The sequence below is a fragment of the Echiichthys vipera genome (genome assembly GCF_963691815.1).
Source record: "Echiichthys vipera genome assembly, chromosome: 19".
NCBI lineage: Eukaryota > Metazoa > Chordata > Actinopteri > Perciformes > Trachinidae > Echiichthys > Echiichthys vipera.
This window is the reverse complement of record NC_139844.1, coordinates 27,056,343-27,079,176: the sequence shown is the minus strand read 5'-3', so window position 1 is coordinate 27,079,176 and position 22,834 is coordinate 27,056,343. Positions and strand designations below refer to the sequence as shown.

At 43.9% G+C, this 22,834-nt stretch overlaps 1 protein-coding gene across 1 annotated transcript in view; it reads left to right on the top strand.

Moving 5' to 3' along the window:
- The window catches only part of nrxn3b (neurexin 3b), a gene marked incomplete at both ends in the record, with an annotated part of 330,192 nt that extends 308,458 nt beyond the window's left edge, over window positions 1–21,734 (top strand). Inside the window, 2 exons of the mRNA XM_083933978.1 lie at window positions 9,270–9,348; window positions 20,749–21,734. Coding sequence (XP_083790104.1) covers window positions 9,270–9,348; window positions 20,749–21,734 — 1,065 coding nt within the window. The remainder of the gene's footprint in view (window positions 1–9,269; window positions 9,349–20,748) is intronic.
- Window positions 21,735–22,834: the final 1,100 nt, after the last annotated feature.

Genomic DNA, 22,834 nt, shown 5'->3' with positions numbered 1-22,834 from the left:
TGTCTCAACAGGCTGCATTTCTCTCCTTTACCCTCTAGGCACAGAAACCTGCGAAGGTCATTTATTATGATAAGACCGTGGTGTGTTCAGGAGCAAGCTCCCATGCTATCTTCGATGATATGACTCCCTTAACTGTACTTAAGCGCGTGTGTTTAGATTCTCATGCCTCTCCAAGACACAGAGACGTCCACGCTCATACTTCATGCCATGTTTGTAACCCGGGGGCCATGGTTGCGATTTAGCCTTTCCCCTGCTTTTGCCGACCCAGGGGAAGACTACAGACAGTGGGGGAGTGCATCACGTCTTTCTTCTCCCCTCGCCGAGCTCAAGCCGCTGCTTTGAAGTGACCGATCAAATCACCATCAAGCTCAGCAGAATATTCCACTGCCGCTAAGGCTGCAGATGCAGCAGCTGCTCCTGTAACCAGCCATGTTTTTGAAGATGAAACATTCTGTTTGATTAGTATGAACATTAGACGACCAAACAATTACATTTATGTATGTTTTAGAGATCCCATAGTGTAAATAAGTGACATTTACGTGTCTTTTTTATTATAAAGTAAGTTCAGGGAATACTCTGGTTTCTCAAACACCATGTAAACACCGTACCCCGAGTTCTCATACCCGGGTTAACAGACCTAGAGAACGCCTTCATGAACCGGAGCTCTCTCGCGTGTAAACACTACCCAGATAATTACCAAGTTTCTCGTCTGCGCATGTGCCGGGGTTAAATCTCCCCCGCCCACTCCGCGGCGGTGGCTTTCAACCCGGAAATAGAATAAACCAGGAAGCAACGGCGCCGAAAACAACGTGAAAAAACAACAATAGAGCGTTACCTTTAAACCGAGGGAGGACTCCGCACTGGCCACTAACATCACTACCAAGAAGACCTGTTTCTGTTCTAACTCTGTCCAAAAGTCGGACGTTTCCCCCGCTTCTGACTTTGACGAAGGTGAACCGGACAATGAAGCCATTTTCCGACCAGCTGTATATTGGCGGAGCGCCACCTACTGTACCGGAGGTCGAGTTACATCCGTCATTAACCCATTCAACGCCCTCTCATGTATATTTGGGGAACTTCAAAGAGACAGGCGCTAAAACAGAGCGTTTCAGACAGCGAGTGAATACAGGTTCATTCAAACACACAGAAAGAAATGATGTCATTAAACATGTTCCAGTAGAAACACAAAGTACAAATATATGAACCTGAAAATTAGCATCATATGGAAGCTTTAACAACTTTTCTCCAAAAAGTTGTTAAAGCTTCCATATTTATTATTAGGCACAGGTGTGAAGAGAGGGTGTGAGTGCACTCTCGCCCCTGTAGGCACGTTATGAGATAGAAAGCCTCAGTCGTTCGCAGCACTTTGTTGGAAGTAGTTTGAAATACATCATTTCTTCTTTTTTGTGGTTGAACCAGGTGGACTGCGCTTTGCTAGAAAACGTTTAAGTGTGAACAGTAGGGTTTGGCAGTAATGCATAGTGGATTTTATTTGGCGGTGTGTGGAAGAAATCTGTCAGACACCGTTTGCATTTATCTGCTTGACGTAGCAGAGCACGGCAGCCTGCAGAGCAACTGCTGCTGCTGCTAATATGGCTGGAAGGGAGCGAGGCTAGATGCTGTTGTTGTTGTTTTGTCACTCACACACAGAGACATCTCCTGCTCACACGACCAAAAATGTTACCAATATGTTGAAGTTAAAGGATACGTTCACATGTTTTAAGGTCTATCTTAATAAAGCACTCTTACATTCATTCATTCATCCATCCTCAACCTCTTGTCCCCGTCTGGGTCGTGTGAGCCGATCCCAGCTGACGTCGGACGTGAAGCGGGGTACATCCTGGACAGGACGCCAGTCTATCACAGGACACATAGAGACGAACAGAGACAGACAAACATTCACACCTACGGGTGATTTAGAGTCATCAATGAACCAAACACCTGCACGTCTTTGGACTGTGGGAGAAAACCGGAGAACCCGGAGAAAACCCACGCAGACACGGGGAGAACACGCAAACTCCTCACAGAAGGGGTTCGAACAAGGAGCCCTCTCGCTGTGACCACCATGTTGGCCGCACTCTTATATATTAACATAAAATATATATTGGTGGCTTTAATTCTTCTTCCTGTCCATACTGGCCCTGAAGACATCCCTTACTTACGTGATTATAGTGAAGTGATGGGGAACGCCCACAGTGGATTTCAAATTAAGCCAATATAAGGCTTCAGCAGCCCGAGTTAGTGAAATTGTGTGCGTATCTTCCAAAGGTAAACTCTTCTTTTTAAGACATTTCCTCTTTGTGTATCCACACTGAGAGATAGTGACACAAAGAGGTAATCATCGTTCACAGCCTGCGCACCAAGTGCAGCATGTTAACAGAGCAGCGGCAGCTTCAGTCCACCTTCACAGGCTGCAATTAGGCACAGTGTTAAAGTGTAGGTGACGCTAATTTATGGCAGCACTCAATTACTGCAGTTATGCGCCTAAAACAGGAGGTGAAAATAGACTTTAAGCACAAAAATACATGCGTCGACAGCCAGATTAATTCAAAGGAAGCTGGAAAATGCAGCTGAAACGCCTCTCGTGCACACGTGTCGTAACTCAAAGCGGAAACCTCTAATGAGCATGTTGCCAGTGGTGGAAGGTAACTAACAGCTCAGCTAACAGTTGGTTCTAGTCACTTTGTAGATTATTAATACAAATTACAAATCAACTATGAAATTAGGATGTAATATTATAGATTAAACTACCCGGCAGTATATAAAAGCATTCATCTCATCTCATCTTCAGCCTTTTATCCGGGTTCGGGTCGTGGGGGCAGCAGCTCCAGCAGGGGACCCCAAACTTCCCTTTCCCGGGCCTCATTAACCAGCTCTAACTGGGGGATCCTGAGGCGTTCCCAGGCCAGTGTAGAGATCTAATCTCTCCACCTGGTCCTGGGTCTTCCCCGAGGCCTCCTCCCAGCTGGACGTGCCTGGAACACCTCCCTAGGGAGGCGCCCAGGGTTCATCCTTACCAGATGATCCTGAACCACCTCAACTGGCTCCTTTCAACACAAAGGAGCAGCGGCTCTACTCCGAGTTCCTCACGGATGCTGAACTTCTCCCCCTCTCTCTAAGGGAGACTCCAGCCCCCCTCCTGAGGAAACACATTGCAGCCGCTTGTAACCGCGACCTGGTTCTTTCGGTCATGATATATAAAAGAATTACAACATTAAATTCATTCATTCTGCATAATGACTGCTTTTACTTTTTAAACTAAAAGAATCTTTCAATGCTAATACTCTTGTACTTTTGCTTGAGTACAAGTTTGAATTTTCACAATGCTGTATTGTTAATTTTACATAAGCAAAAGTTCTGAGTACTACACCTACCACGGATATTTGTAAAAAAAGAAATAAAGCACAACAACAAACAAACAAGCAAGCAAGCATTATGGGTTTTGGCCCTAACTCTTACGTTGAACCAGTATGGACATGAGAAATAACTCAAATTAAAACATTAAATCCTGTGGGAGTTTGCAAGCTTTCCTTAAAGACAGACTCAAAAATACGTGAAGCTATCGTTTAAAAATGAAAGAGAGAATCCACACACTCTAATTCACATCCAACATTTATCGGCGAAGCTTTCATTCCACGCTGCTACTTTACACTTTAATTTAAGATACACCGTTTCAGTTTTTCTTCCTGTGGTAAAAGTTTTCCTTAAAAAAAAGCATCGGTCTCCCAAGTTTCAAGTGTATTGTAAATCAATCTTGCAGACTCTTTGTTCACACTGAGGTCAGGCCTCACTGGTGATGTAGCGTGCAATCCATTCAGTTGCTCAGGTAATTGCAGCTTCGCCCGTTAATGGTCTCTGCATTGCTACTGGCTGATTCACAGGCCAGAACTCCTGATTAAACACCAGAGAAGCTTTGTGGAGACACAGTCGGCCCGGCATCTTTGCACATTCTCCATTTTGTTTGTGTCAGTGCCATCACTTGTGAAACCAAAAGCTGTGTGTTTTGAGGCTCGTCTCCCAAGGAGGCTGTCTATCTTTATCGACCGTGGGTGTGATCCTTTTAGTTGATGTGCTGAAGTGGTCAGAGGTAAATGCTGTTTTAATGAAGTCTGGCTATTGATTTAGCCGTGGTGTTTGTTTGTGGAGTTAGGAATTTGAGCATGACTTGAAGGCAGGGTAATCGGGATAATCAGGCATGATGCATATAGCCTGTGAGTTTTTATGTGCTGAAATCATCCCCTTTCTTCACACACAGGAAGTAGAAGGCTTGTGCATGCATATTACGGCTTCACACACACACACACACACACACACACACACACACACACACACACACACACACACACACACACCAATAGATCAGCCTGTAAATCCCACCTCCCAGACTCTCTTAAAAATGACGCTGAGGACGTTTGTTGAGAATAATTACACGAGAAAAAGAAATCACTTTGCTGCCAAAATATATCCCACTCCATGTTATGGAGATTTAGACAGAGAATTGGATTTCCCCAGCTGTGAAATCAGTTTTTGTTGTCCCGCTGGCCAACCGCATCATTTTTGCTCTACCCTGTTGGAGGCTCCTGTCGCTGCACACACATGCAGCCCTATGCCTTTTTCTCCCCGCTCCGTGAGTTCCATTTGCATTAACGGCATCTAACCTCATGCCGTACGTTATCATCGACATCTGCGGTCCACTGTGAGAGACTGTGAGACGGGTATCACTTCATTGGTTCCGCATTAGCCCAAATGGTGAAAAATGGCACCTTCATCAGAAGCACTTGAGTCTGAACTATCGGGACAAGGATACATCGTGTGTTTATGAAAATGAATCAGGCGCACATCTCGCCGATCTGCAAATGTCAAACATCACACTTGAAAGGCCCTCTTCACTTTGCCCGAGTGGAATCAAAGTCGCTTAGATTAGAGGGTCACTTACGGCGAGTCACAGATGACTTTCAATCAAATGCAAAGTGAACACGTTGACTGGAGTGTGTCCTTCTACAATTTAAATGCAATCTTTACAATACATGAGCGGAGCCACTCGGTCCTCATCTGTAATGTGAAAAGGCTTAAAGATGAAGTCCTTAATGATTTTCTCGTGGCAGTTCTGCGCTGCTGAGCGAGGCTTTCCACAGGGTTAAAGCCATGCCATTTGACCAATATGACATTGACACCCCTTCTTTAACGTACTCATAGCAATGTCAGTCCTTGCAGGGATGTTATAAAGGCCTTTGTGTCGGTTTCATCTGTCTGTTAAAGTATTTTTGGCCTTCGAATGGAGGCTCTTGTTTCATGAACGTTGCAAAATTGCTCCATTTGAACAAAACAGACTAATAGAGATACATGTAGAGTTGCAATGCCTGCACAATATTTGGCACATGATGCTACAACCGCCTTTCTAATGACTCAGTAAAAGAAGTATAAAAATATTGTAAGCCGTCATTACAGACAGGGAGAGACGGCAGGAAGTGAGGGAGAGATAGATGGTACGATGGTCTCCACAGGTGTTGGACCAGAGACACTGTGGTTCATGAGTTAACTCCTAAAACTGCAAAGGCGCCGGAACAAAATCCACTTTTTATGTCATTAATATAATATGACATGCATTTTAAAAATCCCCTCAAAAGGAACACATCTGGAACATGACTGGTGTTCATAAGAAGGTATGTGAGCTAACTTGATAGGGCTCTGGGGGCAACTCGGTCACAAAGGTAGAAATGTTCTTGTATTTTGCTCGAAGGAATATTAAATTCGACTTCATTTTTGAGCCTACGGTGTGACCGCGCCCGTGCACAGCTCAAGCAAAAATGTGTCTAATTCGTTTCCGCTGCATGTTGCTGCATGGATACTGTGTGTGGGGGAGACTGATGGTCTGACGATTCAAGTAGTTTTTGAGGGTTTTTTTTTCCTCCTTTGCCCGCAAGGAGAATAAAGTATGTAAAATGAAAGCTAGGCTAATTTTTAAACACTGATCTAACTATATCATTCAAGTACTTCATGGTTTATTCAGCAGATCTTATTTTCTTTATGCATGAGAAATGATAGGCATTACTTTTTTATTACAGTGCTTTCAAGAAGATGTTTTAATATCTCTATCTGCACACTTACTGTAGCCATGTGTTGCTGCAGCCTTCACGCCAATCCATGTGTTTTACATGCACTTAAGTCACTGCGTTAGTTAAGTTTCAGGTTTAGTTTATTTATGGAGCGCATAAGTTGACTATAGTGCAGCTGTACAATCATGGACTAAATTAACACCATTTAGAAGCCAAATGCTAGTGAAATATATTGGAGGCTGGTAGATTTGCCTCAGTCACAAGCCAAAAATACAATAGTAATGTATTGAGTGGCTCGTCAAATTTGAACGGTCACTAGTCGGGGCGGCTGTGGCTCAGTGATAGAGTGGGTCGTCCTCCAATTGAGAGATTGGCGGTTTGATCCCCAGCTCCCCCGGTCCACATGTCGAAGTGTCCTTGGGCAAGACACTGAACCCAGAATTGCTCCCCATGTTGTGCATGGGTGTGTAAATGTGGTGTGCAGGGTTCGATTAGATTAGATGGTCTGTAGATGTCCACAGACATCAGAGTGAATGTCTGGGTGAACAGGTGAATGTGACAAACACTGTGAAAGCGCTTTGAGTAGTCAGAAGACTAGAAAGATGCTATATGAGTACAAGTCCATTTGACTGGTGGACAAAAGTGTTCATTTTGCATTTAGGTGCGTAGCTGATCTTAGAGAGATGACGGCAGAGAGGCAATCACATGTGTTTAGTTTGATCGTGGGACGGCTAGGAGGCCAGTGTCAGAGGCACAGAGGGCTCCAGGGTCTGGAGTTAGGGCTGAGGAGGTTTGATATTAAGAGATTTAAAAACAAACCAAAGGACGCTTCTAGTTGGTCATCAGTGATTAAGGTTTTTTGCATCAGTTTATACATTGTTTTTTTAGATTGATACTACATATTACACATATTTTAAGGATAAAAAGGCACAAATGACCATTTTCAGGTCTGGTATAGATCCAAGGTTGAAAGAAACTGCACATTTTAGGGCGAGATGAAACCAAGGTTGGTAGCACAGGGCCTGAGGGGCAGGGGGCAGTTGGGCTCGTAGTTAAGTGGAGTCCAGGGGGCCAAAGAGCACAGCCGCTGACTTTTTATCATTGAGCTGCAGGGAACTGAAGGCTTGTGGTGTCCTCAAGGCACTTTCTGATGCAGTTTAGGTCTGATGGACAGTTGGGTTTCAGGGGTAGGTAAAGTCTCTTTAATCCCCCACTCAGATTACAGAAACCCAGTGTCCAGTTAAGATAATGTTTAGGAAATAAGCTTTCTGGAGAAGTGTAACCCCATTACTGATGTGCATCTGAACATGCCGGATCGTGGATGGATTACTGAAAGAGCCTAACGGGCCCCTCTGGCCTTCACTTGCAAAATGTCACTTAAAGAGACACTTACCAACCAGGAAGAGATGCAAAATTGACCACAAAGAAACATAAAATGACTACAAAGAGTCACGAAAAGACTAAAAACTATAAACAGCTGCAAAGAGACTCACAGTGACCACAACGAGACACTAAAGGACTACAAAGAGACACAAAATGACTACAAAAAGGGGTAAAATAACCACGGACAAATACAACTAGAAAAACATCAAAGCAGTTACAGACACAGAACTACTACTACATAATGACTACAAACAAACAAAAGGTGTAAGTGTGTCTTAAAAATCTGAAAAAGGGGGTTTAAAAGCAAAACACACAGGCTGTGGATGCTTTAGCTTTGTTATCAGCGTGTTCCAAAACATGTATTGTATTGAAAAATTAGCAAACTTCCTAAAATGATAATGGAATAACAGCCAAATGTAGTGTTTAAATCAGGAAGATTGGTGTGTCTCTGCTAAGCTGCTGCGTCCAAGGCAGTAGAAATATCTTCTCCGTGCTGAGATGCTGTGGGCATCAGCGGTAGAGAAGTGCTGCATGAATGGACACGGGGAACGCAGTGTTTTCAGTTGATGCTGCGTTATGGTGTGATGGTTTGGGCCTGAAATTGCTGGAACAGACTTTGAAGTGTCTCTGGTTTTTCATCTCTCCCTCTCTGTGTCCCTGCCTCCCACATCTGCCGCTATCACAATAACAAGCAATAACCCTCCTTCAGCAATAACCAAGACTTTTACGCCTGTAATGTAGCTTTAATAAATAGTCATGTTTACCAAGGGGCCATATTTTACAGCAATTTAGTTTAGAGCCTCCCCGCTTGCTTTGCGGTTTGCCTCCTCATGCTGGAGTACAGTACATAATGTGGTGCATTATGCATACCAGCACAAACACGCATTAGCACACTATCAAATGTACTGATACAGAAAAAAGCACAGTCCATCACACATAATCACACCCCGCATTAGGAATACGGTGCGAAAAATCCACCTTCTCACTGCGAGGTTTGGTAGACATATACTTGTTAAACATCTGTGTGTGTGTGTGCGTGTGTGTGTGTGTGTGTGCGCGTGTGTGTGTGTGCATATGGTAGAGGCGGACAGCCTTTTCTGGGCCTTGTTGAAAGCAGCAGCGCAAGCATGGGGGCGCGTTTCATTAGTCTGTCAAACTCAATAATATTTAGAGCCCCGCACCCTCGGCCAGGCCTGGAAAACTCAATCAGCGCTCTGATTTCATAACCCTGCTCAGTGACAGGGCTTATTTTATCGCCCCGCTGATTCATTCTAATAAACGCTGGCTGCCCAGCGCACCGCCGCTGAAATACTACCTCCCCGCTCTGTCCTCCATGGGTCGACCCAATAGAAGGGAATGGGCTGGGACGGGATAAATCAGAATTGTGGGAACTGGAAGGTGCAGATAATCCATCGCTGGTCTGGGTGTAGCTAGCAAGTCCGCCGCCCCGTCCCTCCCTCCTTCCGCACCCTTTAGCACAAATCAGAAGCCGGGACAGTGTTGATCTGTGAGGGCTTGGTGGGGCCATTGATTGTGCACGACAGAGGAGGAGGGCAGCGATAAATAATCTGAGGCAGAGTGCGGAGGGTGAAGGAAAACAATTATCTGCGGAGGTGGAAAGCACATAAAGTGAAGAATGATAAACACTGTGAAATATGATTGACTCCAAGTGATATATGGAAGCCGAAGGACAGGCGGAGAGGTCTGTGTGTGCAGAGATATCCTTGAATGGAACTGCTGCGTGTAAGTTGAGGACTCTATGTACTGCCCCTGGGCCTAACCGCATCTCCCTGTGAACGCGTGTGAATGTGTCTCTTTTTTCCCCCGCAGACGACAGATGACATCGTCTCGTCAGCGGAGTGCTCCAGCGACGACGAGGACCTGGAAGAGTGCGACTCCGGACATGCAGGTGGGATGGGTGTGTCGAGTTGTGCTTGCTCTGAACCTGGTCTATTTCTCCTTCTCTTTCTTTGATTTGCTGCCGAGGAGCCTCTCCTCCGAGCATCATGTCCCATGGGAGCTTCAAGTGTAACTTTGAAAAGCCCTCCGAAAAGTAGCCACTGTGCGAAATATACACTAGTGTGAGGGGTTCTCAGTGTATATCTAAAGTTTAAAGAACTCTTTGGAGACGGATGAAAGCAGTAAGAATCAAGTTCCTTTACCCATAGCATGCTCTGTAGGACGGTAATTGTAAAAAAAAAAGTAAATGAATCTTCATCTTATAGTCAGCTGCTGTAGTCAAAGCTCATACCTTTCATCTCTGAAACAAGTTACACTTAGCTATGGGGCCCCTGGTTGCAGACATGACGAAGCGTTGATACTAATTTTGTTCTCTCAGCATTCGGTCGAGAGAAAAACTTTTACTCAACAAAGTACGAAATTAGTATCAAGCCCCATGTCGCCCGCACTGATGCTTCAAAATGTATCTGTCCTGTACTGGTTGATTTCCTCTTGCTGTGCGTGTGTGTGCGTCTCTCTTGACAGAGGATACATTTTGAGATTCTTTCGAGAACAAAGATGCTTCCAGCATAGATACTGTGATATGTAGCAGACTAACTGCAACAGAGCCTCTTCCTCCCTTCTCCTTCCTCCTTCTTCTCGTTTTGTACCTCTGTTTCCTTCGTCGGAGGCTTGCCTTACCTGAAACATTCTAATAGAGAACAGATATCCTCGAATTTCTGTGCGCATCGTCTCTCTTCCTTCCTCCCTTCACACGCACACACACACGCACACACACACACACACACACACAGGTATCACTTTGTGATTAGATCAAAGTGATAAGACATTCACTCAGCGCAGTTTGAAAAATAAAATTAGGAGTGGAAATGAAACCGCAGATTTTAAAAGCAGTGGTTATTTTGAGGCGACTTGGGTTTGGACGACTTTTTGAATAAGCAGCCGTCAGTCAAACTTGTGCCCAGGGGCGTTTGGCACAAAATCAGGATAGCACGGAGTAAAACAGTGGAGTGTGAGCTCTGTGGAAACTGGCTCAGTATGTAAAAAGCATCTCCCCCTGAGGCACTCATTAGCAGTTGAGGTTATTTGATTGCTTCGCTGTCCTTCAGAACGCCACCGCAGCCGACAAATTGATGCCACGTTGGTTCAGCTCATCTTAGCACTTAGCATATGTCCACTTTTCAGTGCTTATAATAAGCCTTAATTGATACAATGCGTTGACCTTTCACTTTAACCCTGCTCGGAGGACAGGACAGATAATCGGTCAGTCATTTATTTTTCTCGGAAATTGGGTCTTTCTTTGTACCGTAGTAGATATTCTGCCAGTAATTTTGTTGTTTACCTCAAATCTGTGACAGACACTCTGTTACTCTGAAGCCTTATCGTACTCTGATAGCATTTTTTCCTTGACATTACGACCACAATTAGGTCCTCGCGCTTGTGTCTTTGAATGTGGCGAGAAAGCCATTTTCCCTGTGCCTCCTCGCAGTGTTTAGGTTCTTTATCTATAAGCACGACTTGCTCTCTTAAATCCCCGATTATTGAAACTGAATGGACGCATTATTGCCGCTCACGTGCTCAAACCCAAGTATTCTCAAAAGTGGAAGGGCAACAAAAGCGTAACGTAAGAAGTTTTTCCTGCAAGAGAACACGGTACCCTCCCCTCATATAGTGGCAACATATGTAGTCATACACACTCATACATACTGTACATTTCACCATGTTGACACAGAAATTCATATCCTCATTCCTCGCCCCCCGCTTCCAGTCGTATGACCAGTCGCATGACATGATGTGGGTTTCTTTTCTGTTGCATTTTGTTTGGTGATGCACATTTGAACATCTCTCTTCTGTATCGATTTGGACCCAGCTGTTGGGTTGCTTAAGATTTGAGCTTTTCTTTCGTTTGTTTTGGCTTTACTTTGGAGCCGGGGGCGGGTTGAGTGGGGTGGTTTTGAGTTTCCTTGTTTTGTCGTGGTTGGTTTCTTCTTTTTTTTTTTCTTTGGTGTCCTCCTCATCATCCGTCGTCCATCCTCCAAGCAAGGACAGAGCCACTCCTCCCGTTTTTGCCTCATCTCGTGCCGCATGAACTTTTGGTGGTTGGAAAATTCAAAGCATTCCTCCTCATCAAGTTTGTGTTGTTGTTTATTTATTTATTTTGTGCCGTATGGCTTCTGAAGATACATCCTTCCTCCCATTTTCGATACAACATAGGGAAATGAACGGCAACAAAATCTTTTCTTGCCATCATCCTTTTTTTGGCCTTGTGCAGGCAACCCCATTCTGTCTCAAGAAAGTTGTGTGTGAAAGAATGACTCCCTGTCTCCCTCCCGAGCGTTAACCCCCACCCCTCCCCCCTCCATCCCGACTCACCCACCTTCTTTCTTTTAGCCTTTCTGCATATACATGTCTGTTTGAATGCAGATGGCATAAAAAGACTTTTATTGCCACAAAGTATATCTGTTTTTCTATTCTATCTGTTGCTCCAAGTAGAAGGCATTTGTGGCATGCACACTGTGCTGGACTGCACCGCAGCTCTATAGACTAACTTATGACCCTCCCCTCCCCCCCACTCCCCCGCTTCTGCATGCATATGATTGGCATCCATTTTGTGTACTGCTTCTTCTCCACCCATAAGTCTCAGGCTAACCCCCAGCTGGCTTCTACTACGTGTCAGTGTGTGTGTTTGGGGCTACAGGGGTGGCCCTGCGCCGCCGCTGTAGTCCCCGCGGCAGCTCCTCCCTCGGAGGAGTGTTGTGTTTGTGCTTGTGCCTGCTGTCTCTGTCAGTGCTCCGTCTGCCAAACAGCCTGTCTTGTGTGCTGTATGTGGTCGTCTCGTGGTTGTTGTCGTCTTTGTGTTTAATGAAACTGTTAAACCTTACCTTCTCCCTTTATCCCACGTGAGTTCCACAAGAGGGCAAATAAGGAGCGTGCAGAGAGACTCTTGACAACAACAGAACACGTTGAAGTGACCATAAAAGTATCAGTACATGCAGGATTTCACCAGCTCATGACAACTACCTGGAAATGATCAGAAATATGAAATGCTCAGTTTAGAGAAAAGCAAATACCAAGTCAATTTATGATTTAATTTCACAGTGATTAACGGAGAGGCAGCTTGTCATTACCCTGTAATCTCAGCATTTTTTGCGAATAATATATAATTATATTCCGGTAATTGATGCAAATTATTTTCATAAATCCACAAGTGCAAATCAGTTAAATGTGTACATACAGTGCCTACAAGTTGCTATGAAAGACGTAATATTAGTAAGACCAGATGAAAATCATTTCAATTTAAGCCGTTTTCTCATATGATGTTTTTATTATTATTAAAAACGCTTTATTATTGATCATGAACCACAAAGTCTTTTGCCGTTCCGTGAATTTGCCTGAGGACTTCAGCACCGTCCCTTACCGTCAGAAGTTCCCGAATCCCGTCATCCGTCCAGTTAGACATTTTCATTGGCATCTTCGCGTACATTTTTGTAAATCACCCTACTTCTTCACCCTCAGATTTTTGCTTTCTACTGGTTTTGAAACCAGCCGCATGATAGAAACGCTATCAGCGCGGACACTCACTCGCTGTGAATTCTCACACATGGGCCCAATCTGGCTTTACACAGACTTTGTACTAGGGAGTTGGCAGGGTGACGTTTGATGTCCGATCCGTCTGATACAGAGACTGAGACATTTGCGTTCTCATATATAGCTTCACGAGGAAATGTCTACATGATTTCAGGTTTGCAGTTTATGTGTGAAAGAGGCTTTAGACTAACAAACTCACGCATAGTCAGACTTGTACTAGGATGAACGGATACAAATACAGGAAGACAGAGGAGAAATGTTGACCTGTCATAGGAGAAAAGGCCTTGATGTTGCAGCATTGATGGCGGCTTTGCTCTATATACTCCTATGGTGCCGGTAAGCCCTGGACCACATGAACAGGATGGAGTCCATTATTGTTGTTATTAGTTACACCTGTGTTTTTCCCTGCTACGGCAATTCAATATGTCTGCTATGAGTAAGGTATATTACAGTGGCTTTGCTGTACCAGCGCTAGTAATATGTACAAGAAACACTAAAGGTTGTTCTGAAAATGGCCGATAAGAACATTTTCTAATCTGCCATCTCGGTTTTAAGGATTTGTTAAGTTTTGGCAGCAAAAGCCAGTTGGTTAAAGCTGCTCTTATCTTTATTTTTTAGAATAATAATTAATCAAATGGCTCCTTTCAGCTCGTTGTTGTGTTTTTATGGCCAGTAACTTTAGCTTCACTCTTATCAGCATAGTTTTCCAACAGCAGTTTGCTAACACATTAGCTATATCAGTTTTTTCTGAGATGATAATATGTCAATGTTGTCTTTGCTGCTTCTTGAACGGCTCCCAAACGACTGAAGCATCAGGTTTAGGGGTAGGGGAAGATTATCATCATTGTTAAAGGAAGCCCAGATTGACTGTTGGGACACAGACTCCCATCCATCCATCACGCCAGCCTCCAAACCCTCACGCTTTACTGCACTATAAGAATGTTGATACTGAGCATAAACATGCAGGTAGGTTTTTCCAATCTCTTTACACAAACAACACGACCCTCGTTTTTCTAGAGAAGACAGCCTCCCACAAATCTCTGCAAACAGGGTAACTGTTGCACTCAAATGGGATCTCGAATAGATTGTAAAAAGACTGTGCGTTTAATAAAAGGACCATAAATGGTTCTGTGTGTGCCATTACCCTATCAGGCGTTGATAAAGTGGAGCACAGATGAAACTGGTCTCACATATTTATAGATCTCTCCTCATCTCTTTGGCCTTCGTGGGTAAAGCGGAGAGTCTGTGGCTCAAATTAATGTTCGACTGGAGGCATGATGTTATGTTCGTTGCTGTATATTAAGGACCTGACACCTGTACTGTAGGGCTACAGAATGAAGTATCATAGGGATGGATCACTGAGTTTCCCCGTGGCCTCAGCTTTGGCTTCCGTCAAGCCCCATCGGGCCGGCTGTCACTTCAACACAGGCCTCAGATCAGTTTAAAGGTTATTCAGCTGACACATATCTGCCGAGTGCAGAGGTGCAGCCTAACGGCTGTACAGCAAATCGACCGGCTGACAAGTGCGAGTGGCCACGCCTGCTAGAGATGCCAATTTAATACCCAGACTGCACCCAGCCACATGATGACAGATTAGGAGCTATCTGCCATGCGCCATGGCTTCAGGACGCTCCTCTCTCTTCGGCCGGAGGTAGTTCATGCATCCTTTCAGGGCAGACCTCTCTGCTTGCTTGGGTTGTAAACGGAACATCGTTCAACTTTTCGGATGGAAATTAATTGTCCATCAGTGAGAAATTAGACCTCTCCTGGCAGAGGTATGCACAGAGCAGGATAAGATAATTTCATGTCAGGGTAAAGTGCCCCCCAGCTTCTTATGGTACATGTTTCTAGAAAGCTCAGTCATTGCACAGGGTACCAGTATAATCCCTGGCATGTCCCTTTAAGTGTGTCCACACTGAGAATCTGTGTTTTTTGCTGGCTCTGTGGTTGGTAGAGGGAAAATGAATCTGCTACAGCAGGTGTGTGGACACAATGTGCACAGCCACAATGAGATTTCAGGGCCCCAAACCACTGACTCACCCACAATTTACAGCATTGAAATCCCATTCACTCAGTTCATCCATGGTTGGTGCCGGTGTATTGGCTTTCCGCTTTTATGGTGTAGCGTCGTCAAATCCCTGACACACCGTCGGGATTCATCTCCATTCGGAAGCCTCAGCAAACGCTGGATGGACACGGGGATCAGGACAGAAGAGAGAGCAGCGGGAGTGAAGGGAAGTGAAGAGAAAGTGCAGTTCTGAGATTTCTGTAGCCTCCAAGTTGCTGAGGTAGACAGTCAATCAGCCATTTAGAAATAACTGTATTTACTTAATTCCTCTTCAAAAGCCAGCATGGGCATGCAGCTTTTTTTTTTAAAACCAGGAATGATGAAAAGCGGAACGCACGGATAATTCGGTTCATAATTCAATATGTTTCATGCGTTCGTTTTTGTGGATTATAAAGATAGGATCCGTTTTTCCCATTGATTCAAAGGCTGTTCATTAGGCACCGGCACAAGGAAACACTCATTAATCTGAAGGCCGGACTTCCATTTGCTTTAAAAGACAGAAAACAGAGAAACTAGCTTTAGGTGTAGCGGAGTGGAATATTATTTGTCAGGGAGGCAGAGGCTGAGAACAAAATCCCATCCATCTTGACGAGTGCGGAAAACAAACGCAGTCTGGTTTAGCAAGTCCATTAGAAACCGCCCCGTTTGTCTGCTTCAGAAATGCAGCAAGATGTGCGACGCTTGTGCAAGAGCTTACACAGGATTAAAGTGTTTACTAAAACATCAAGGTCCTCTGCACTGACTTTACCGGAGACCCTGGACCGCGGCGGTTCCCCTCCCATCCAAGTGTTTTGTTGATATAGCGCAAAGCTAACAGTTGCCGAAAAGCTGTTAGCCAAGAATGGATTGAAAGGATGCAAACAAGGCCAAGACAACAAGAGCAGAGTTGAATAAATAAAGCCTTGAATGAAATCACTTACCCTGGCCTGCTGGTGTTTATTTAACAAGGCCAGCGGTACAATATTATCAAAGCCATGCAACATGAGCAGGAGCTGTTAGCTGAAGAGACACTCTTCAGTCGTAGAGTGGAAAGCCACGCTATGTCAAGTCAGACAGTGCGTTCTGTGGAGCGTGGTTGGACAAGCAGGAAATTCACATTAAAGATGTCAGTGTTGATGATACACAGGCACTACAGTACAGAACAGTGTGATATTTCCTCAGTAATACTTAACTCAGAGACACAGTTTTGTGTAATCAGAGGTCGAGCAGAGGAGGATGGAAGATAAATGAGCCTCTCACATCTCCTTACCAGTTCCCAGATAGTAAAAAAAGTATGATTTTAGTGTATTTTTTGATGATGAAGCAGGTCAGTGTGCTTTCTAAACACTGTAAGTATCAACATTCTCAATACACAGAGAAATACACTATAGAAATACACAAATACACAGTCTGTAATCTGAAACTGTGTCTTTAAACAAGCCGTCTGGTCTTCTGTATGGATGTCACAACTACACTATATATATAGAAAGTGCAGCTACAGTGCTGTTACAGTCAGTCCCCGGCTGCAATGACGATGCAGAAACTCTGAGAGCGCAGATGCAGAAGACCTGGAATTCCCGACCAATCAGAGAAGGGCTGTTTTAGGAGGGGGCTTAAAGAGACAGGTGGACAAATGAAGCGTTTCAGGCAGATGGTGAATCCAGGCATATTCAAACAGACAGTATGAGAAAAATAATGTGTTTATGAGCATTAAAGCATCTACATGTTTTAGTAGAAAACCCAAAATACACGTACGAACCTGAAAATAAGCGTAACATATCCCCTTAAAGTCCCCAGAAGCACAGATAACGTCTCCGACCCCATGCCCTCTTGTGGAACTCCTTCCCAACACAGTGTTTATCTGTCAAACGAAGGCTGTTGGTTATGCCCACGACATAAAGCATCTAAATATTTCATAAAAAAGTCGTTCATTAATTAGTCCACTTTTCCTCTTGATTAATTAGCGAACGTGACGGTCTTTAAACGCCACATAACGCTGCTTAAACATCACCCATGACGCACCTTCTACCCCTCTTAACTGCTGATGAACGGTGTATTTGCCTGACTAAATATCCCACAGCCCTCGGTGGCAGTGACCTTTTACTGACGTCTGACCCCTTCCTAAGCCCCCCTCCCCCCCCCCCACCTGTCCCATGGCTTGCTGTATTGTTATTGTATATTACTCTCCCTAAATGCAACTTACTTACGCATGCATTAACCCAACTTCTTAACGTGGAACTAAAGTCCAAAATAAAACCGTGTCTGATTGACCTCTCTTTTCTCTGACGTACATCCAGATTGCACGCCCTGTCCCATGTTTTAAAAATACTAACAAGAGAAATGTTCTAGTAACTAATAATAAAGTCTTTATTATTAGTTAAATGAAGGTGGTGACACTTTGCCTATAAACTGTCCCCTTCCTCTCTGTCTGCCTCAGTGTGTGCTTTCTGGTTGTTCATCTTTGATAGTGTGAGAAATTTAATGCCTTTCTTTCTTTCTTGCTTGCAAATCTGTTTATTTTTTACTTTCTTCTTATTATTTTTTTGTCTTTTTTGTAACATATATGTCCAAATACATATATGTGTATCTATGTTTCTTTTCTGAAAATGTTCAAATTTTAAACTTTCTGCTAATTTGCTAAGAAATACTATTGCCAATGTTTTAATGATTTCTTCCCTAATTAGAATAAAACAACTTCCTCTTTTCTCTATGAGTTAATCGCCGTTCCGCAAAAACGAACGACGGGAGGTTGTTTTTGAACCATTGGGCCTCAAAAAGACGCAGCTGCATTGGGGATTTCAAATTCATGTCGTCATAGAGAAAAAAGCGAAGACGCCTCCAAAGTTAGACCCTCACCACTATCTGTGAAAAGTGTTCCAGACTGTTTCTATGCTGATCTCTAATATCTTCCTGTTACTTGATAGCTTACCGCTGATTGAAATTTGGATTTAATCAATGAATGAGTCGATTAATTTCTTGTGCATGGCAAAGAAGTTGCAGCTTAGGGTTTGTAAAACTGTCAGTGTTGAGAGTGCTGTTCTCTTCTGTAGATGGGCATGTATATGCTCATTGTCTGTATATCCCCATCCCTTCCTTACAGCCAAAAGCTCTAATGCCGCCCGACCGCTTCGTGCCGCCTTTACATGGACATGGCAACTGATGTACACGTTCACCCCCATCTATGTCATTTCCTTCCTAGTATGTTCATAGGTCCCACCCCCGTCTCACACTCCCTCCTCCCCGAACCCCTTTACGTAGAGATTCTAAGATATGTACAGTCATCCATTTGTTCCTTACTGAAGTTAAAGTCGAGCAAAAAAAAGAGTAAAAAGAGTAAAACGAGTCGTCGAATCAGGCTGTAGATATTTATGAAGAGACTTATCTATCAAAGCAAGAGTTATAGACATACAGTTTTCTTTTGATACAAAAATTAAATGACTATAAAAAAAAAGATGTCCTGAACAGAATGGTGAAGATTATTTTTCATGTCATGATGTGTGGATGTATGTGTTGTTGCCTCCCTGTGCCATCCTGTCTAAAAAGAGAAATATATACTAATTAATCAGAAACTGCTAAAAAGAAACTAACCTAACTTGTCCAAAGGCATTCTTACACAACTTTCTTTTGTAAATTTTTTTTCTTCCTGCCAATATCATGCGGGCAATTTGTTGATGTAAGTTGACAAAACTGATGGTATGCTTCCTTCCTTTGAAAAGTGTCTTTTATTTGTAGGCTTTTATGATTTTCCGAGCTGTTTTTCCCTGTTTTTCTTTTCCTACTTACTTCTTACTAATCCCTTTCTGGATAGCTCTATCTGTGGCTTTACTTTGTGAATGTTTTTTTTATTTTTTTACAATGTTTGCTCTAACTCTGAACTCTTTTTTGCAATGCCTTTAATTATTATTTTGGTTTTCCTTAATTTCCGTTGTGTTCTTTTTCTTTATTGTTCCAAAAGGTTTGCATCTCTTTATAGTGCCCTGTTTGTGAGCCTTTGCAATGTACAACAACGCCGCTTTGGCAAGAGGATAAGCAGCTTCAATAGACATCTGAATGTTTCAAAGTCTTTGTAGTAAAGTCGAACAACAGGTTTCACCAGTAAAGCATGCGGTAGCAAGTGTTCCCAAATGGATTCATTGAAACGAATGGATTATTTAAGCAGCTAGGTTCCTAATGCAGTAATGTCACTCCAAAATGGAGACGCTGTTACAAGCGAGATTCTCCCACCAAACGGCATAAATCAGAAAACATTCAGGTGTGATTGAACTGCCCGGTGACTTTGTGCCATCGTGGTTACTGTAGGGGTCAAAAGGCGAGAGGCTAGGGCAAATAGGGGAGCCCACTAATGACGTTCCCTCAGTTCTTTATGACTCGTGAGCGGTGACTTTTTATTGGCACAGTCTTCTTTATAGATCCGTTTGTGACCATCTAATAGAGCTAACGTGCCCGTCAGGTTTTTAAGAGGCTCTGGGTAACGTCGTTGGTCTTTGGAGCACTTCCAGCCTTTCCCTTCTTTAGTTCTGTCATTTTTCAGTTTTTAGTATTTGTTTGCCCGTGTAGGCCAACAGGGTTAAAAAGCGCCTCTCAGCAGCTATATGAAACACCATACTGTACAAACGCTTTCTCATTTCAGACTTAGTTAACTTGCTTTCAGGCCCACTGGCACTTGAATTGCAAACAAATACCTTCTGCTTCTTTTTGTCCGCGGAGCACATCTTCTGGTGCTCAGTTTTGGACGGACTAAAACAGATTAACGCTTAAAAAATAAATGAATCAAGCCTCTTAAAAGCCTGAAATAGTCATTTACGTGGAGAAATATGCAGCATTATCAGACAGAACTAAATATAGGGCACTCGTCATATACAGTAAATTATGAATATGCATGCAGCATACAGAACATAGCGTAATATAACTATGATTAGTTTAATGTGACAACACATTCTCACTCCCAACTTGTCAAATATGGAAACTCGGTGAGCACCCATTGGTCTAACTTTGTACCGCTCTGGGTATCCCTTTGGCATCGTGAATTCAAACCAAAAAAATGTGTTAAATTTAAGCAACAGCGGTACTCGGTTAACTTTAGGAAAGGATTGTGGTTCGGGTTAACATAACTACATTTGTTACGCAGCTCATGATTGTGCCGTTATTTACGATTGTTACATTAGGAGCGTTGCTTTAGAAAGTTAACTTACATAATCTACGTAACTTAAAAAGAAGCCGTAAATACCGATCTCCCAGGTTAAAGTCCTGTCATTTTAACAGGGCCTCAGAGAGCCCGCTGCTAAAGGGTGCCTTTGTGGGTCGGTATTAGACGCAAAGGGCCACTGACCAAGCTGCCATATGTGACGAGTTGGGACTCTGCTGCTGTCTGAGAACATAGAGGATATGTAGGAGTTAGTATGTGAAGTCAGTTTAATGTGGCTCACCCTTGTGCATCCCTCAAAGCCTTTTGATGCAATGTATACTTGATTTATGGCTGTTGTTTTCTTTCAGTTTGGGTCTTGTTTGGTTCTGAGTTTTATTGTTTTTGCACTGGTACAGTATTTTCCGTTCTTTCTTTCTTTGTTTATCTTCTGTTCATTTCCTCCCTTTGTTGAGCTTTGCTTTATGCGTTCTTTGGTTACCGGTTCTTTGGGTGTTTGGCTACTTCTGGCTTTGCTGATGGAAGACTTTCTGCCCTCTGACTGGTGTCTGTTTCTCTCTTTCACTTTCCAGGAGGGGAGCTAGTCATCCCCGTGCTAGTTGAGGACCCCATAGACATCCCTTCTGTATCCACTCGTTCTCCATTCATCCCCCTTCCCCCAACCCTTCGTCCCGTTCTCACCATTATTGAGACCACCAAAGAATCCTTGGCCATGGCCACTGAGGCGGGGGTACCTTGCTTGTCGGACCGAGGCAGCGATGATTGTGATGATGGTGATGGTGGTGATGATGGTGATGATGATGATGATGATGGCATGGTGATTTCGGGGTTTGGCTCTGGCGAAGCATTCGACTCTAGCCTGCCCCCGACTGACGATGAAGATTTTTACACCACCTTCTCCCTGGTAACAGATAAGATCTTGACCACATCGGCTTATGAAGGCGGCTACAAAGCCCTCGCACCCAAGTGGGAGGCCAAGGACTTGAGGCCTAGCAAAGCCTCTGAGGCAGGTAGGACTACACCCACCTCGCCTCTCCCTGACAACCGGGGCACGCCGCCGGCGGCGGTCCCCTCGGACACGCCACCCAAGCTGCCCGCCGGGAAAATGAACAACCGCGAGGTAAAACCCCTGCAGCCGGACATAGTCCTGCTGCCCCTGCCCACGTCCTTCGATCTGGACGGCACAAAGCCACGTGGCCCCTTCATCACCTCGCCCATGCTGCGCACGGTGCCTGCTGCCTTGCCCACTGTGCCCGGCGTGGTAAGGCGGGTGCCCCCGGGGGCCTCAGAGGTGATCCGGGAATCTAGCAGTACTACGGGCATGGTGGTGGGAATTGTCTCAGCCGCCGCCCTCTGCATCCTCATCCTCCTCTACGCCATGTACAAGTACAGGAACAGGGACGAGGGTTCCTACCAGGTGGACGAGACGCGCAACTACATCAGCAACTCGGCGCAAACCAATGGCGCTGTGGTGAAAGATAAAACACCCAGCGGCAGCGCCAAAGGCAGCGCAAGTAGCAAGAGACCGAAAGACAAGGACAAGGAATATTATGTATAGAAATCCAAATTCATTTCCCAACACATAGAAAAATAAACTGTTTGTAACACAGTTATAAACATTTTGACAGTACCATATTGGCAACTGTGATTTAAAAAGGATAAAATCTCTTGAGAACTCACGACTTACTGAGTCACTGAAACATTTACAAAAGAACTTTGGCTTATGGAAGCACACTTACTATTGTAAGCATTACAGAGAGACAATGCAGTACAACTTCACCGGGACTCAACGTGGATCTTTTTAAGGAGTCCCTGCTGGAGATATTTGGCAGTGTGAATAACATCACTCTAACATCCACACGACGCCAAGTGACTGTCAAGAGGTGTGTGATCCTTGGAGTTCTGACGACCTTGTCCATTGTAACCCTGTAAAATACGATCACTGTCATTTCGGCCATTCTGAGCATGCATGTGAGGTGTATGTGACGTGGTGCTGGCATCTGTGTAAGCGAGGGACCTCAAGAAACTATGATTGTCGGGAAAGTTGGAAGTCAAAACATGATTTTGCATTTCAAACGGTTTCATTAAATGTAGCTTTCATGGATGCGATACGAGCTAAAGTATACACGTACTTAAAGCTGTCTTTTTATTTCAACTGTTCTGTTCGTTGTTTTTTTTTAATTTTTCATTTAGTAAGATATTTACTTATTGAATTTAGGTCCTTTTTTTGAAGGATGATGTCCAGTCAGGGTTGACTAGGCAGCGCTCAGTGACCGGATGTTATGATACTGTAATGTATCTCGATATTTCTCTCCCCCTCCCTCGTGTCTCAGCTAAGGATTGGACTGCTATGCATGGCAACCAAGTTCTAGATGGTGTTCAAGCGAATAAGAGTGGATCCACCTGGGGAAAAATGCTCAACACAATGTTATTTCTCTGGATTTTAAATCTCTGATATAGCATTTTTGTTCCTTTTCTTTCATTTCATGTCTTTTTTCACATCCTGAGATGCTGTGGCAAAATGCATTATCGTCAAAAACGTGTCCAGCGGAGATTTAATTGTTGCAATTTTTTTTAAAAAAAGACAAACTCCCAGGCTACAGACTTACTCCAGTGTGATCTAGTGTGATTCTAACTGTCGTCACAGATGACTGTGTC